The 13,648-nt window shown below is 39.0% G+C and overlaps 2 protein-coding genes across 2 annotated transcripts; both read left to right on the forward strand.

Moving 5' to 3' along the window:
* The first annotated feature begins 2,393 nt into the window (after positions 1-2,393).
* Positions 2,394-6,189, forward strand: LOC122721736. The gene is made up of 4 exons (XM_043950377.1): positions 2,394-4,675; positions 4,748-5,065; positions 5,142-5,961; positions 6,047-6,189. The coding sequence occupies exons 1-3, from the start codon at positions 2,394-2,396 to the stop codon at positions 5,956-5,958; spliced, it is 3,417 nt and encodes a 1,138-aa protein (XP_043806312.1). The 3' UTR covers positions 5,959-5,961; positions 6,047-6,189.
* Positions 6,048-7,710, forward strand: LOC122721737. Its single transcript, XM_043950382.1, has 5 exons — positions 6,048-6,358; positions 6,448-6,574; positions 6,648-6,941; positions 7,050-7,154; positions 7,234-7,710. Exons 1-5 carry the CDS (start codon positions 6,048-6,050, stop codon positions 7,708-7,710), a joined length of 1,314 nt encoding a protein of 437 aa, XP_043806317.1.
* Positions 7,711-13,648: the final 5,938 nt, after the last annotated feature.

Raw genomic sequence — 13,648 nt, forward strand, 5'->3', positions numbered from 1 at the left:
CAATTCAGTTTATTTAGTAACGGATAAACTATCCGTTACAGAAGTTAAAATTAGTAACGGATGTTTCCGTTACTAAAATTAAAATCCCTAATATACGAAATAGGGTATTTTCCCTTTCTCAATCACACAGATTTACTTCTCCTTTCCCGGCATTTCAACAAAAACCTCTCTTCCCGCTGTCACCACCCACTGTCACCACCCGCTGTCACCATCCGCTGTCACCACCGTTGCTGCGTCCGCTGGTGGTGGCTACTTCTTCTATTTTCGCCATCGCTCCCTCTGATTGTCGTCGTTGCTTCCGTCAGTCTAGTCCGTCTCCCTCTCATCGGCGCATCCGCTGGTCCCGTTCTTCTACTGTCCGGTGCTGTTCCTCGTCGTCAAGCAAGCCTCTGCTGATTTTCGCGTCATCCGCTGGTCCAATCACTGCAGGTTTGAATTAATTTTGAAGACCCATAAACTTGATTATTTGTGGACACTGTTATTGCAAACTTGAAATTGTTCCTGTTTGCTGTTTGTGGCATTGCTCTGTTTATGCATTGTGTCGTATTGGAACGATTGTTTTATCATTCAGAGCCAAAAATGATCTTGTTTCTCTTTGGACTTTGATCCGTATGTCTGTTTGATTTTGGGTGAATTAATGCATTTCTAATGTTGTTAAATCATTGAGAACTGATTTATATGGGGATTAAGATGGAATATGATGCTGCAGTAGAATGCTCTAGTTTCTTAGTTGATATTTGCTGAATTTTTTTTTTTCCATTTGGAAGACTAATCCCTCAACACCCTTGAATTATTCGGAGGAGAACAATTCTAATAATATAATATCTTCTAGCTACAGTAAGAACGATTTAGAATAGTGTTACAGACTTTTCTATTTTTGGAGGGGAAGGGGTTACAAAGGAAGAGGTAGGGAGTAGAGGGAATCACGTGAAAGGACATAAAGCACATGAAGGAGGAGAAGAGCGTGGATTTTTGAGGATAGTCATTGAGCTACTAGGCGCTATGCTATTGCTTTCCTTGGCTGGTGGAGTTGAAGTAAATTGATAGATGGAAGGAACCTCAGTCATGTTGCATTAAGCTCACAACTTGTATCAACTCTGCTAATGTTAGTAAAAGTTTTACTGTCTGTGGTATTATTTATTTATTTATTTTTGTACATGTTGAAAAGCGGCTGCTTCTACTGTACCATGGGTGTTCTTTTTTCAGCTTATTTTCAGTTCATAATCAGCATTTATGACACTTATTCAGGTGAAATGCTGTGGGTTCTTTTTTTGTTTATTTTTGTGCCTGTGTTTGTGCGAAAATTAGTTTACAAGTCCTTTTGGAGAAATTATTTACAAGCTCATTTATTGATGTTTTTGAGCACTTGATAATGTTATGCCAAATCTTGTAAGTCCTGAGGTTTCGCTAATATCCTATACTGTTTCTTCCTATTTTAGATAGTTGTAGTGAGAGCTGAATTTTATGGTGAATTGGACAAGTGCCTTAATTTATAGGTTCTTGAAAAAGGGAGGACAGTTCTTTTAATTACACCCAGCAAATAATAGATTGGGAGGTTGGTGATGTACACCTAACTAGGGATCCTCTATTTGCCAAATTCCTAATATTGTGGACATAATATATATATCAATCATCTAAGACTTTTTCCCCTGCTTTTCTGCATTTTTTGTTAGGAAATGATTAAATGAACTATGCATGTGATGAGCTTTCTACTGCTCCTTATATCAGATACAGAGAAATTCTATACTGAAGTCCAGGAAAAAATACTTAAATTAATTTTAAAATTAAATTAAAATTAAATTAAATTAATTAATTTTAAAATTAAATGAAAATTAAATTAATTAATTTTAAAATTAAATTAAAATTAAATTAATTAATTTTAATACTTAAAATTAATTAAATTAAAATTAAATTAATACTTAAAATTTATACTTAAAATTAATTAAATTAATTAAATTAATACTTAAAATTAATACTTCAAATTTATACTTAAAATTAATACTTAAAATTAAATTAATACTTAAAATTAATACTTAAAATTAATACTTAAAATTAAATTAATACTTAAAATTAATATTTCAAATTAATACTTCAAATTAAATTAAAATTAATTAAATTAAAATTAAATTAATACTTAAGATTAATTAAATTAAATTAATACTACTTTTGGAGATTAGATTGGAGATTATTTTTAGTATCATTCATGGTAGTTTGTGGCTTATTTTGCTTTCTTTTCTCTCCTTATGATTCCTGTGGACTTTCCTTTGACTTGGGACTTAGTTGCTTTATTTACATAACCATTACTTTATTTATTAATATTTTTTTTAGATGAGGACATCCTTGTGACCAACTCTTCATTTATTGTTATACATTCTAGGTATAATAGGTACAATATGCATTCTGACAGAGGTTGGATGTATGCAAGACTAAAAGATGGTCTACTAAATCCTTTATTCCTTGAAGGATTAAATGAATTCATATCAGCTGCCAAACAGTTTCCAGACTGTTTGAATGGAGAACTTATTAGGTGTCCATGTAATCGATTTAAGTGCCAAAATCGCAGTTTTGAAGATGAGAGTACAGTTAGGTTTCATCTGATGAAATATGGGTTTGTTAGGGACTATTATGTATGGTATTTGCATGGAGAAATGCAAACCTACAATGAGGTCCACGGGAGAAGTAATGATTCGACTTACAACACTTGCAATGTGGAATATCAACATACTGAGTTCTCTAAAGCTTATGAACAACTAGTTGTAGATGCAGCAGGACCGAGTTTCTCCCCATCAATTAGTAATGAGCCTCCAAATCAATCTACTCAGAGATTGTACGACATGTTGGCCGCTGTTAATCAGGAATTGTGGCCAGGTTGTGAAAATCATTCACAACTGTCAGCTGTGGCAAGGATATTGAATATCAAATCTGAACATCATTTGTCCGAACGTTGTTTTGACAATATTTGCCAATTCATCAAAGAGATTTTACCTACTGATAATTTGTTTACTGATAATTTCTACTCTACAAAGAAATTGCTTGAAGGCTTGGGATTACCAATTCAGAAGATTCATACTTGCTTAAATGGTTGTATGATTTATTGGGGTGAGGATAATGAATTGCTCAGGTGCAAGGTGTGTGATCATCCGAGGTACAAACGATTGCAAGTTAGCCAGAGCTCTAGTAAAACCCAAGTTGCTTATAGTAAAATGTATTACATGCCAATCACACCTAGACTACAAAGGTTGTACGCATCTAATGCTACAGCTAAGGATATGACTTGGCATGCAAATCATGGGACTAATGATGATTTAATGCATCATCCAGCTGATTCGCATGCATGGAAAGCTTTTGATAATAATTGGCCTCATTTCAGTGCTGAGAAACGTAATGTCCGTCTTGGACTGTGTACCGATGGTTTTCAACCCTTTGGACAATCTGGTCAGCAATATTCATCATGGCCTGTCATATTGACACCGTACAATTTACCCCCATGGTTATGCATGAAAGGTGAGTATATGTTTCTCACTATACTTGTCCCAGGGCCTAGAAATCCAAAAGATAAGTTGGATGTGTATTTGCAACCCCTAGTAACTGAGTTGAAAGATTTATGGGAGAATGGAGTTGAAACATATGATGCATTCAATAAAGAAAATTTCAACTTGCGAGCTGCTTTAATGTGGACTATAAGTGATTTTCCTGCTTATGCAATGTTATCTGGATGGAGCACTGCAGGACGAACTGCTTGTCCTTATTGCATGGAAGATAGTGATGCATTCACATTGACAAGAGGAGGTAAGCAATCATGGTTTGATAATCATCGCAAATTTTTACCTCCTAGCCATTCTTTTAGAAGAAACAAAACAGCTTTTAGGAAGAATGTATCTGTTACTAAGAAAGCTAAACCACCTATTTCCGGTGAAGAAATACTTAAACAGATTGATGAATTGGGGTTTAAGAGGGTTATAGATGAGGATGCATTTGAAATAAATTCCCGTCTATCAAAGCAATGCGGTTGGCGAAAAAGAAGCATCTTGTGGGATTTACCGTATTGGAAAACAAATTTGATTCGACACAATCTTGATGTAATGCACATTGAGAAAAATTTTTTTGAAAATATAATCAACACTGTAATGAGTGTTGAGGGAAAGACAAAGGATAATGCCAAGTCAAGGGCAGACCTAAATGTGATCTGTGATCGGCCAGAGTTGGAAATGGATCAAGTCACTAGGAGATATCCCAAAGCTTGTTATACTCTAGATAAGCAAAGTAAGCAAGTATTATGTGATTGGTTGAAAAATCTCAAGTTTCCCGATGGATATGTTTCCAATATGGGGCGATGTATTGATATGAAGAAGCTGAAGATGTTTGGTATGAAGAGTCATGATTGTCATGTCTTCATGCAGCGGATTATGCCAATTGCATTTCGTGAGTTGCTTCCATCAAATGTGTGGCAACCCTTAACAGAGTTGAGTAATTTTTTTAAGGAGTTAACATCTACCACTATAAGTGAGAGTGATATGTTGCGGTTGCATGGTGAAATTCCTTTAATCATATGCAAGCTTGAGCGTGTTTTCCCTCCAAGCTTCTTTGATTGTATGGAACACCTCCCTCTCCATCTAGCATATGAAGCATGGCTGGCAGGTCCAGTGCAATATCGATGGATGTATCCTTTTGAACGGTAAGTTCTTTTAACTTCACTTTAATTAAGTTATTTAATAATGTTTACTAATGTTGGTCATATATTTTATAGATATCTGCGACGGCTTAAGAATAATGTCAGAAATAAAGCTAGAGTCGAGGGATCAATATGTAATGCGTACCTAGTAGAAGAAGCAACTTCATTTTGTGCACATTACTTTGAATCGTATGTCCAAACTAGACATCGAAAAGTGCCAAGGAATGTTGATATTTCAGAAAGTACTGAAAATTATGAAGGCAATCTATCAATCTTCATGCAGTCCGGTCGACCAATAGGAAAAGGGACAACCAGATATCTTATGGAGGATGAGTATAAAGCAGCACAAGTGTACATATTATTAAATTGTCCAGAAGTGAAACCCTATATTGAGTAAGTTATCGTAAATAAGTAATTTATATATTATGTTCATAAATTACTTTTTCTAATGGAGTTGAGGTTTTTCCAGCATTTACATTGATCAATTGCGCTCAAATGATCCGTTGGTCAATGATTCTCAGATTGACATCAAATTGGAGAGTGAATTCTCTATATGGTTCAACAATTTTGCTCATGATTCGTGCAATAACATATCCAATAAGTTTATCATATCGCTTGCAATGGGTCCATTACGAAGTGTGACATCATACAATGGATATATGGTGAATGGATATAAGTTTCAATCGAAGTCATACTGTGCAAGTAGAGCAACAATGAACAGTGGGGTGTGTATTAAGGGGTCAAATTACAGCAGCGAAGAAAGCGATTACTATGGACAATTGCTTGAAGTTATACGTTTGGAGTATCCAGGTCTTCCAATCAAGCGAGTTGTACTTTTCAAATGCAATTGGTTTGACCCCACTCCAAATGTAGGCACAAAGATCCATAGTAAATATAAACTTGTCGATGTGAATCATAAACGATCTTTTAATAGATATGAGCCTTTTGTGCTGGGAGTACAAGCAATGCAAGTGATATATACTCCGTATCCTAGCCTAAAGCGAGATAAAATTGACTGGTGGGCTGCTATAAAAGTCAAAGCACGTTCTGTAATTCAACTTCCAACACAAGAAAATACACAACCTGCTGATGAACCATTTCAACAAGAGGAAATGGAACACACTGCCATAATTAGAGAAATTGATGATTCAACACAACAATTAAATGATCCAACTGGGGATGTTATTGAAATTGATGATGGTGAAGAAAATGATGAAGATGAAACTATAATAGCAACAGAAACAGATGATGATGATGATGATGACTTAGATGTAGATAGTGAATAGAAGGTATAACATAATTGATATCTATTTTTACTTTTAGTTATTAAATATGTTAACTACATCTTGATTTTTATAATGTAAATTTGTACAGGATGAGAGGACGAGGACGCGGATCTTCATCACGGGGTCGAGGAGACCATGGCAGGGGTAGTGTCCACACAACTGAATCAGAAAATGTCAATCAAGATTTGGTACAACACACTGCTTTGATTCCTAGACCAGACCAGGGTGAGAGATCCACACCGGGTGCTGCATCATCCACTCCTGCATCAGTGCACACATCTGCTACTGCCTCAGCACCCATAGGTTTGCCACCTATTGCATCTACGGCTACATCTGCATCTGCTTCTGGTAGTTGTGCACCTACAGGGCTCAGACCACATATTCACTTAGTAAATTCAGTGTGAGTAAAATTTATAAGTATTTTTAACTATGCATTTAATTTTTTTGCTTATTTCAAAATTATTTTGTTTGTCAATTATTCTTTTACAGCATGCAGCCTTCTGATCCGATTGCTAGGCGGATTACCTTGATCTTCAAGGAAAAGTTAGTAGCAGATGGATTTTGTTGGAAGAATGTACCAGAAGAGGTTAAAGAATTCTATTGGCAAGAATTTAAGGTAATACAAATTATATTGTACATGTAATTATTTTTACTGTGCATTATTTGTAGCTAAATGTGAGTAATTACAGAAACACTTCTTATGGGAGGAGGCAATAGAACAACTGATGAAGATAGCTTGGAGGAAGAAAGCTGCCGAGCGATATCGTAGCCTTATGTGTAGCGTAAGGAATGGGAAGGAGAAGAGACTATCACTGACAGAAGGAGTAATGGATGCATGGCAATTCGCTTGGGGAGCAACTGAGTATAAAGAGAAATGCAAAAAATTCTCAAATAACAGAAAGAGTGAAACAGGTGGGCAAGGTGCTGGCCCATCAAGACATTGTGGAGGATCCATATCTCAGTATAGGCATCAACAACAGATGGTACGTAATATTCATTCTCACTTAAATTTTTTCAAATACTTTAAATTTATCCAATTTATTGTGAATTTATATTGAAGCATGTTATTACTATTTATATTTTACTTGCAGCGCGAAAGACTAGGCAGAGATCCTCTACCTCATGAGTTATTTGAGGCTACGCATAAGAAGAAGGGTTCCTCAGAGTTTGTTGATGCACGCTCAAAGTCCATTCATGTGAGAAATTAAATAAATTTATAGTAAATTATTTGATTTGTAGTTTATACTGTTATATCACATGGTATTTTTTTTGAAGGATCGCTTTCTGACTTTGAAAGAGCAAGCATCACAGACAGATAATGACAGTAGTCAGGCATCCCGCGTTGATGAGGCTCAGTTATACTTTGAGGCAGTAGGTGGAGAGAAAAAAAGAAGGGTGTACGGTCTTGGATCACAGGCTTCAGTTTTCTTCCCAAACAAGACTTCTGCTAATACATCCTTCACATCAGCTCAGCAAAATCAGGATCTTCAAGATGAAATGGCTGATCTCAGACGCAAGCTACAGGAGCGTGAGGATAATGAACAAGCATTGATTGAGCAAAATGTGCGGATTACCTCTGAGCTCTCACAGGTGAAGGATTTACTTATGCAGCTTGTGAGTGAAAGACAAGGCAACCAGCCTTCAGCTCCCGGTGAGGGAACTTCTGCACAGCCTGCACAGCCTGCACAGCCTCCTTATCAAGCAGATGAAACAAATGATGAGGACGAGGACGAGAACACTACACATTTATAGTTTCTTTTTTCATTACACATATGTACTAGGATAATAAAGAATTTGTTAATTTTTTGAGTTTAAAATTGAACAGCTGGATGTTTGGATATATGTTTGATTTGATTTACATAATATATGATATTGGATTTGAGTTCATTCATGACATTTGGTTTTTACATGTTGTTATTGAGATGAGTTGTAATATGTGAGTGTATTTACAGGTTAGTTGTAATATGTGAGTGTATTTACAGGTTTGTCTGATTAGATTATATAATTTATAATATTTTATTATAATTTTATAAATAGTAACGGATTAGTAACGGATTAAGTTGTTACTGATATGTTAAAAATAGTAACGGATTAGTAACGGAAAAATCCGTTACTAAAATCAACAAAACGGAAACTAAATTTAGTAACGGAATTTCCGTTACTAATCCGTTACTAAATTAGTAACCGATTTGTAACGGAAAAATCCGTTACCAAAAAATTCCGTTACTAAAATCAACTAAACGGAAACCAAATTTAGTAACGGAATTTCCGTTACAAATCCGTTACTAATTTAGTAACGGACTATAAAATCCGTTACTAATGCATTAGCAACGAGGTTCACTGTAACGGAAAATTTCCGTTACAAATCCGTTACAAAATGGTTTTAGTAACGGATTTTTAATAATTAGTAACGGAAATTTCCGTTACTAATCCGGGAAATTTTTGTAGTGGACCTAGTACCTCACCCTGGAATGTTCCAGTGTTAGTGTGAGAAACGAAGGATGAAACCTTGAGATTGTGTAACGACTGTGAGCAGTTCAACAAAATCACTACCAAGGAAAGGTGTTCCCATACAGAATGGATGATCTATAAGAACAGCTAGTAGAAACTGGTTATTTTCCACGATAGATCTGAGATCCGGGAACTATATGTCAAAAGTTAGAGAAAAGTCAGTTTAGCAGTTGAATAGAGATGAGATCTTTATTGATCAAAGGATTTTATAGTGAAGAGTCTAAAACAGAGGTAAGGGGTAAAACTGCTCAGCGACTCTGAGTATACAAAACAATATCTACTGGGCGAGGCAGATGAGATGTTAACTGCCCTCAGTTAGAAGTCGCTTACCAGTTTATCCTATAAGAACAGGTGTTACTCCAGACTGATAATCGATTGGATCAGCTGGCTGTTGTTGATGACGTCTCCAGTATGTGGTGAGCCGTTGAGGGGTGAAAGATAAAAGGTTAAATCCATGGAGTCCTGTAGAGGATTAAAGAGATAGGATTTAACTGTTTCTAAGAGGAGAACCATTTGGTTTCCTTATTTCTTTTGTTCTGGAGTGGTGTTGGAGCCAATAGAGGTTCTGTATGAACCAGAGGTGGAGATCTTAGGAAATCTCACCTGTATAGCATAGTTAGATCGGATTATACACATTCAGCTCGCAGAATAAAAGAATAGAAAGATCTGAGAAGAGAAATCCCTTAGAATCACCCCAAGAGTGTAGTATAGATAGGAGACCCGGTGTAATACCCGGCTAGACTCTGGTATCGGAATTCCTACCGTCCGGTGGAATCTCCGATGTCGGAAGCCTCTAGTAGGGTAGAAACATGTTTTTATAAAATGTTTTAAGGTATTTCATGGTTTTAAGTATGAAAATTAAATGAGTTTTTGCATGAAAAGTCTTTGAAGGAAAACCCAGGTTCGGCCGCCGAAAGTCAAGTTCGGCCGCCGAACATGCATGCATTTTGGAGGCACGTTAGGCCCCCGAAAGCATGAGTGAGGGAAGTTCAGGTTCGGCCGCCGAAAGTCAAGTTCGGCCGCCGAACATGGCATGCATGCGGAGGCAAGTTCGGCCCCCGAACGTGGCCTGGCCAGCCACTATAAAAGGGTCACTTAGCCGAAATGGGCGAGCTTTCTCCCATTTTCGGCCACAGCTAGCTTCCGACCTCCCTCTCCTCAGATCTAGTGTTCTTCCTTCAAATCCCCACCATTTTCTTGAGTTTTAAGCTTGCATTGAAGGTTTTGAACTTTTGAAACAAGTTTTGGAGCTTTGGGAACTCAGGAGCTCATTTTCGTGGATCTCCAAGTTTAGGTCGTCTTCCTCTCGATCTTCAAGAGGTAAGAGCCGATCTTAAGCTCCTTATATGTTTTAAGTAAGTTTTAAGTTGTTTTATGAGTAAAGATGCATGTTTAGACTTGTTGATGAGTTTATGGGTTTTGATGTTTTGATGAACAATGTATGTTGTGTGTGTGTGTTGAAGTGTTGTAGTTGGGGTATTTGACAGTTTGAGACCCCTAGGTGTGATGTATGGTGCTTATGCATGTTTTAGAACAAGTTTATGCTTGATCTGAGAGTTGGGAGGCAAATGTGCATAGAGGAGCCAAAGTTTATGCCCTTTGGCAGAAACCAGGTTCGGCAGCCGAAGGGAGTTTCGGCCGCCGAACATGGCTGGGAAGGCAGGCCTTTCGGCTGCCGAAGTTGCCCCCGAAAAGAGACTTTCGTCTCTGTCTGGGACTTTCGGCCGCCGAAGGTGCCGCCGAACATGCATGAGTTTCGCCTCTGTCTGGGAGTTTCGGCCGCCGAAGGTGCCGCCGAACCTGCCTGACTTTCGGCTCTGGAGGGACTTCCGGCCGCCGAAGGTGCCGCCGAAAGTGCCCTGTCCAGCCTTTTCTTGCATGCTTCCTAGGAGTGTTTTGAGGTGTTTTTAGGAGGTTTTTGGGGGTATGTTTAGAGTTATGTTCTTGTTGTTTGGTGCCTCATTTGAGTCCACCTGTGTAGGTTCGGACCCGAGGAACCGAGACCCCCGGTTGTGAGATAGTCGTTCAGAGTTCGTTGTTAAAGCTTCAGTCACCAGGTGAGTGGAACAATCCTTTAAGTTTTAAAGTAAAGTAAATGAATAAATGAATGAATCATAAAGCATTGCCCATGCATCATTATGCCATGCAATATTTCAGGATGTTTGCATTAGAATTCACGAATATGCTGCATTGCATAAATTGATGTTGATGTGGATGGTTGTTGGGTGATCCATAGTCCTCTGAGGTTATGTTATGATGATATGTTATGGAAGACCAGCGAGGCCCATTCTACGCCCCTGGCACTATGTAAGAGAAAGACCAGCGAGGCCCATTCTACGCCCCTGGCACTTTAGAATGTTATGTTATGTAAGAGAAAGACCAGTGAGGCCCATTCTACGCCCCTGGCATTTGGAGATGTTGAGGACTAATGGTGACAATACCATCCTTTATGTGATTAGCTGTGATGTGTTGCATTTCATGAAAGCATGAATAAGAAAAAGTTAATTAATAATATACCTAAAAATGGAGGAATTATAATAATAATAATAAAATGAATAATAATATACCTAAAAATGGAGGAATTAAAGCAAATGTTTTTAGTTTCTGCTCATTGGGCTTTATAGCTCACCCCCTCTCCCCTAACCCCAGTCTTGCAGGTGCAGAGTAGATAGAGAAGTCAGCAGAGTAAGAGAAGTTTATGTAATAGCTTAGCTGTGGACATGGTTTGTTGGTAATGTAAAAGTATGAGATGTAATGTAATGTAAGTTTAATGATGTGCTTGACTAGAGTCTGTTGTATTCCCTGTACACATGGTCTTGTATGAGATATAATGTTTTTATGATGCCTATGTAATCCAAGCCTATGTTATGTTATGTTACCCCATTGGAGTATTTGATGAGGACTCCAATGAGAGGTTTATGTTATGTTTGTGCATGCACAGGCTAGGCTTGGCAAAGAAATGTTTGAATGAAAGAAAAAGTTTTAAATTTTTATGTATGATGTTGACCATGTATGGGATGAAACAGGTTCACAGGATGTATGTTTGGCTTGCTACGGGTTCTGGCGGCCTTAAGCCGACCTGAGTCCTAGCGCCGGTAGCGGTCCGGTTTCCGGGTCGTTACACCCGGGAGTTCTTACTCCAGCGATATCTGTGTTTCTCTTTGGAGGGTAGATTTCCGCTTCGTTGTTTATTTGTTTGTTGTGTGAACATTCGGGACGAATGTTCTTAAAGGGGGGAAGAATGTAATACCCGGCTAGATGCAGACATCAGAATTCCTACCGTCCGGTGAAATTCGAGGATGTCAGAGGTATCTAGAAGGGTAAGAGAAATGTTTTCTTAAATATTTTAAGTGTTTGAAGGTTTTAAGTAAGAAAGGATTTTGAAGAGAAAAGACCAAGGTGGCAAAGTGCAGGTTCGGCCGCCAAAGGTAAAGTTCGGCTGCCGAAAGTGTTCTAGATTCGGCTTCCGAAGGTCATGTTCGGCCCCCGAACGTTGCATGGTTTTGCATGCAGGTTTGGCTGCCGAAGGTGAGTCGGTCAGCCCTCTATATCAGTGCCTCCAGTCGGTGAAATGGATAAGGATTGCCTTCTTTTCACTTCCTGAGGTGAGGCCACGTCTCCATGAGTCATCCTCATGGTTTTATCAAAGTTTTAAAGTGTTTTGTTGTGGTTTTGAAGGTTTTGAGTGAAAAAGCTAAGTTTTGAGGTTTGGTGAGTTTGAAGAGGAGTTTCTCCATATTGTTGAGTGCAGATCGTTCAGCTTCTTGTTATCAAGAGGTAAGTGAAGATTCTGAGCTTCTTGTGAGGATTTATAGAGGTTTTTTTTGGAGGTTTTAGGTAGAGTTGCATGTTTAGGTTTAAAAGCATGATTTTGATGTTTTGATGATGAAAGCATGTTTATGTGTTATGTTTGTTGTTTTTGTTGGGGTTGTAAGTTAGTTTTGGACCCCTTCGTACATATACTTGAGTATATGTGTGTTGAGGAGTTGAAGTATGCATGTTTTGAGAGTTGGCGTGAGGAGCTTGGTTGTGCACGAAGCTGAGTTCTGGATGAACTCAGGTTCGGCAGCCGAAGGTGCATTCGGCCGCCGAACCCCTTGGATGGTGGCTTTGGCTGCCACAGTTTGCCCCCGAGAGGTTTTGAGGTTCGGCTCTGGAAGGGGGATTCGGCCGCCGAAGGTGCCGCCGAAGGTTAGAGACTTTCGTCTCTGGAGTGAGTTTTAGCCCCCGAACCATGCCCCCGAAAGGGTTCGGCAGCCGAAAGTAGAGATTCGGCCGCCGAAGGTGCATTCGGCCGCCGAACCCCTTGGATGGTGGCTTTGGCTGCCACAGTTTGCCCCCGAGAGGTTTTGAGGTTCGGCTCTGGAAGGGGGATTCAGCCGCCGAAGGTGCCGCCGAAGGTTAGAGACTTTCGTCTCTGGAGTGAGTTTTAGCCCCCGAACCGTGCCCCCGAAAGGGTTCGGCAGCCGAAAGTAGAGATTCGGCCGCCGAAGGTGCTTGAGTTTCGGCTCTGGAGAGGACATTCGGCCGCCGAACCTGTCACCGAAAGTGTTCTGTCCAGCCGTTCTTTACTTGTTTTGCATACATGTTTTGAGATGTTCTAGAGGAGTTTTGGGGAGCTATTTATCAGGTGTATAGCATATGTTTGGTGCCTCATTTGCGTTCTCCATTGTAGGATTGGACCCGAAGAACCGAGGTGTTTAGCAGTAGTAGCTGCTTCAGAGTTAGAGGTAGCCCAGAGTTAGCCAAGCAGTGGCTACAGGTGAGTGGAACGAAACTTCATATTTGATCTTGAGAAATGACACGGTTCTAGCATGATCCATGCATCATAAAATGCCATGTTATGTATTAGGTTGTATTGCATTAGAATCCACGAATATGATGCATTGCATAAGATGATAGTTGTGTGGATAAATGTTGGATGATCCTTAGCCCTTGACAGAGAGCAGATACAGAGTTATGGCATGAGATAGCCATACCAGGTCGCCCCTGGATAGGCCAGGTCACTCCTGGTACTATGAGTTAGACAGTCAGCCTGTCAGATCAGAGCAGAGAAGACTAGGTGAGGCCTAATCGCCCCTGGCACAGTTGGACATGTTATGATGTCAGACAGTTAAGAGAAGTCCAGGTGAGGCCTAATCGCCCCTGGCGCAGTTGGACATACTACTATGTATGTAGA

This window comes from Manihot esculenta, chromosome 1 (genome assembly GCF_001659605.2).
Source record: "Manihot esculenta cultivar AM560-2 chromosome 1, M.esculenta_v8, whole genome shotgun sequence".
NCBI classification, from domain to species: Eukaryota; Viridiplantae; Streptophyta; class Magnoliopsida; order Malpighiales; family Euphorbiaceae; genus Manihot; species Manihot esculenta.

What these genes read in the sequence shown, in the direction of transcription:
- LOC122721736 (XM_043950377.1), top strand. Translation starts at nt 2,394, where the DNA reads ATGCATTCTGACAGAGGTTGGATGTATGCAAGACTAAAAGATGGTCTA. An exon ending in TGGATGTATCCTTTTGAACG is followed by an intron (nt 4,676 to 4,747) that starts GTAAGTTCTTTT and finishes TATATTTTATAG; the next exon opens with ATATCTGCGACGGCTTAAGA. An exon ending in GAAGTGAAACCCTATATTGA is followed by an intron (nt 5,066 to 5,141) that starts GTAAGTTATCGT and finishes AGGTTTTTCCAG; the next exon opens with CATTTACATTGATCAATTGC.
- LOC122721737 (XM_043950382.1), top strand. Translation starts at nt 6,048, where the DNA reads ATGAGAGGACGAGGACGCGGATCTTCATCACGGGGTCGAGGAGACCAT. An exon ending in ATAGGCATCAACAACAGATG is followed by an intron (nt 6,942 to 7,049) that starts GTACGTAATATT and finishes TTTTACTTGCAG; the next exon opens with CGCGAAAGACTAGGCAGAGA. An exon ending in CACGCTCAAAGTCCATTCAT is followed by an intron (nt 7,155 to 7,233) that starts GTGAGAAATTAA and finishes TTTTTTTTGAAG; the next exon opens with GATCGCTTTCTGACTTTGAA.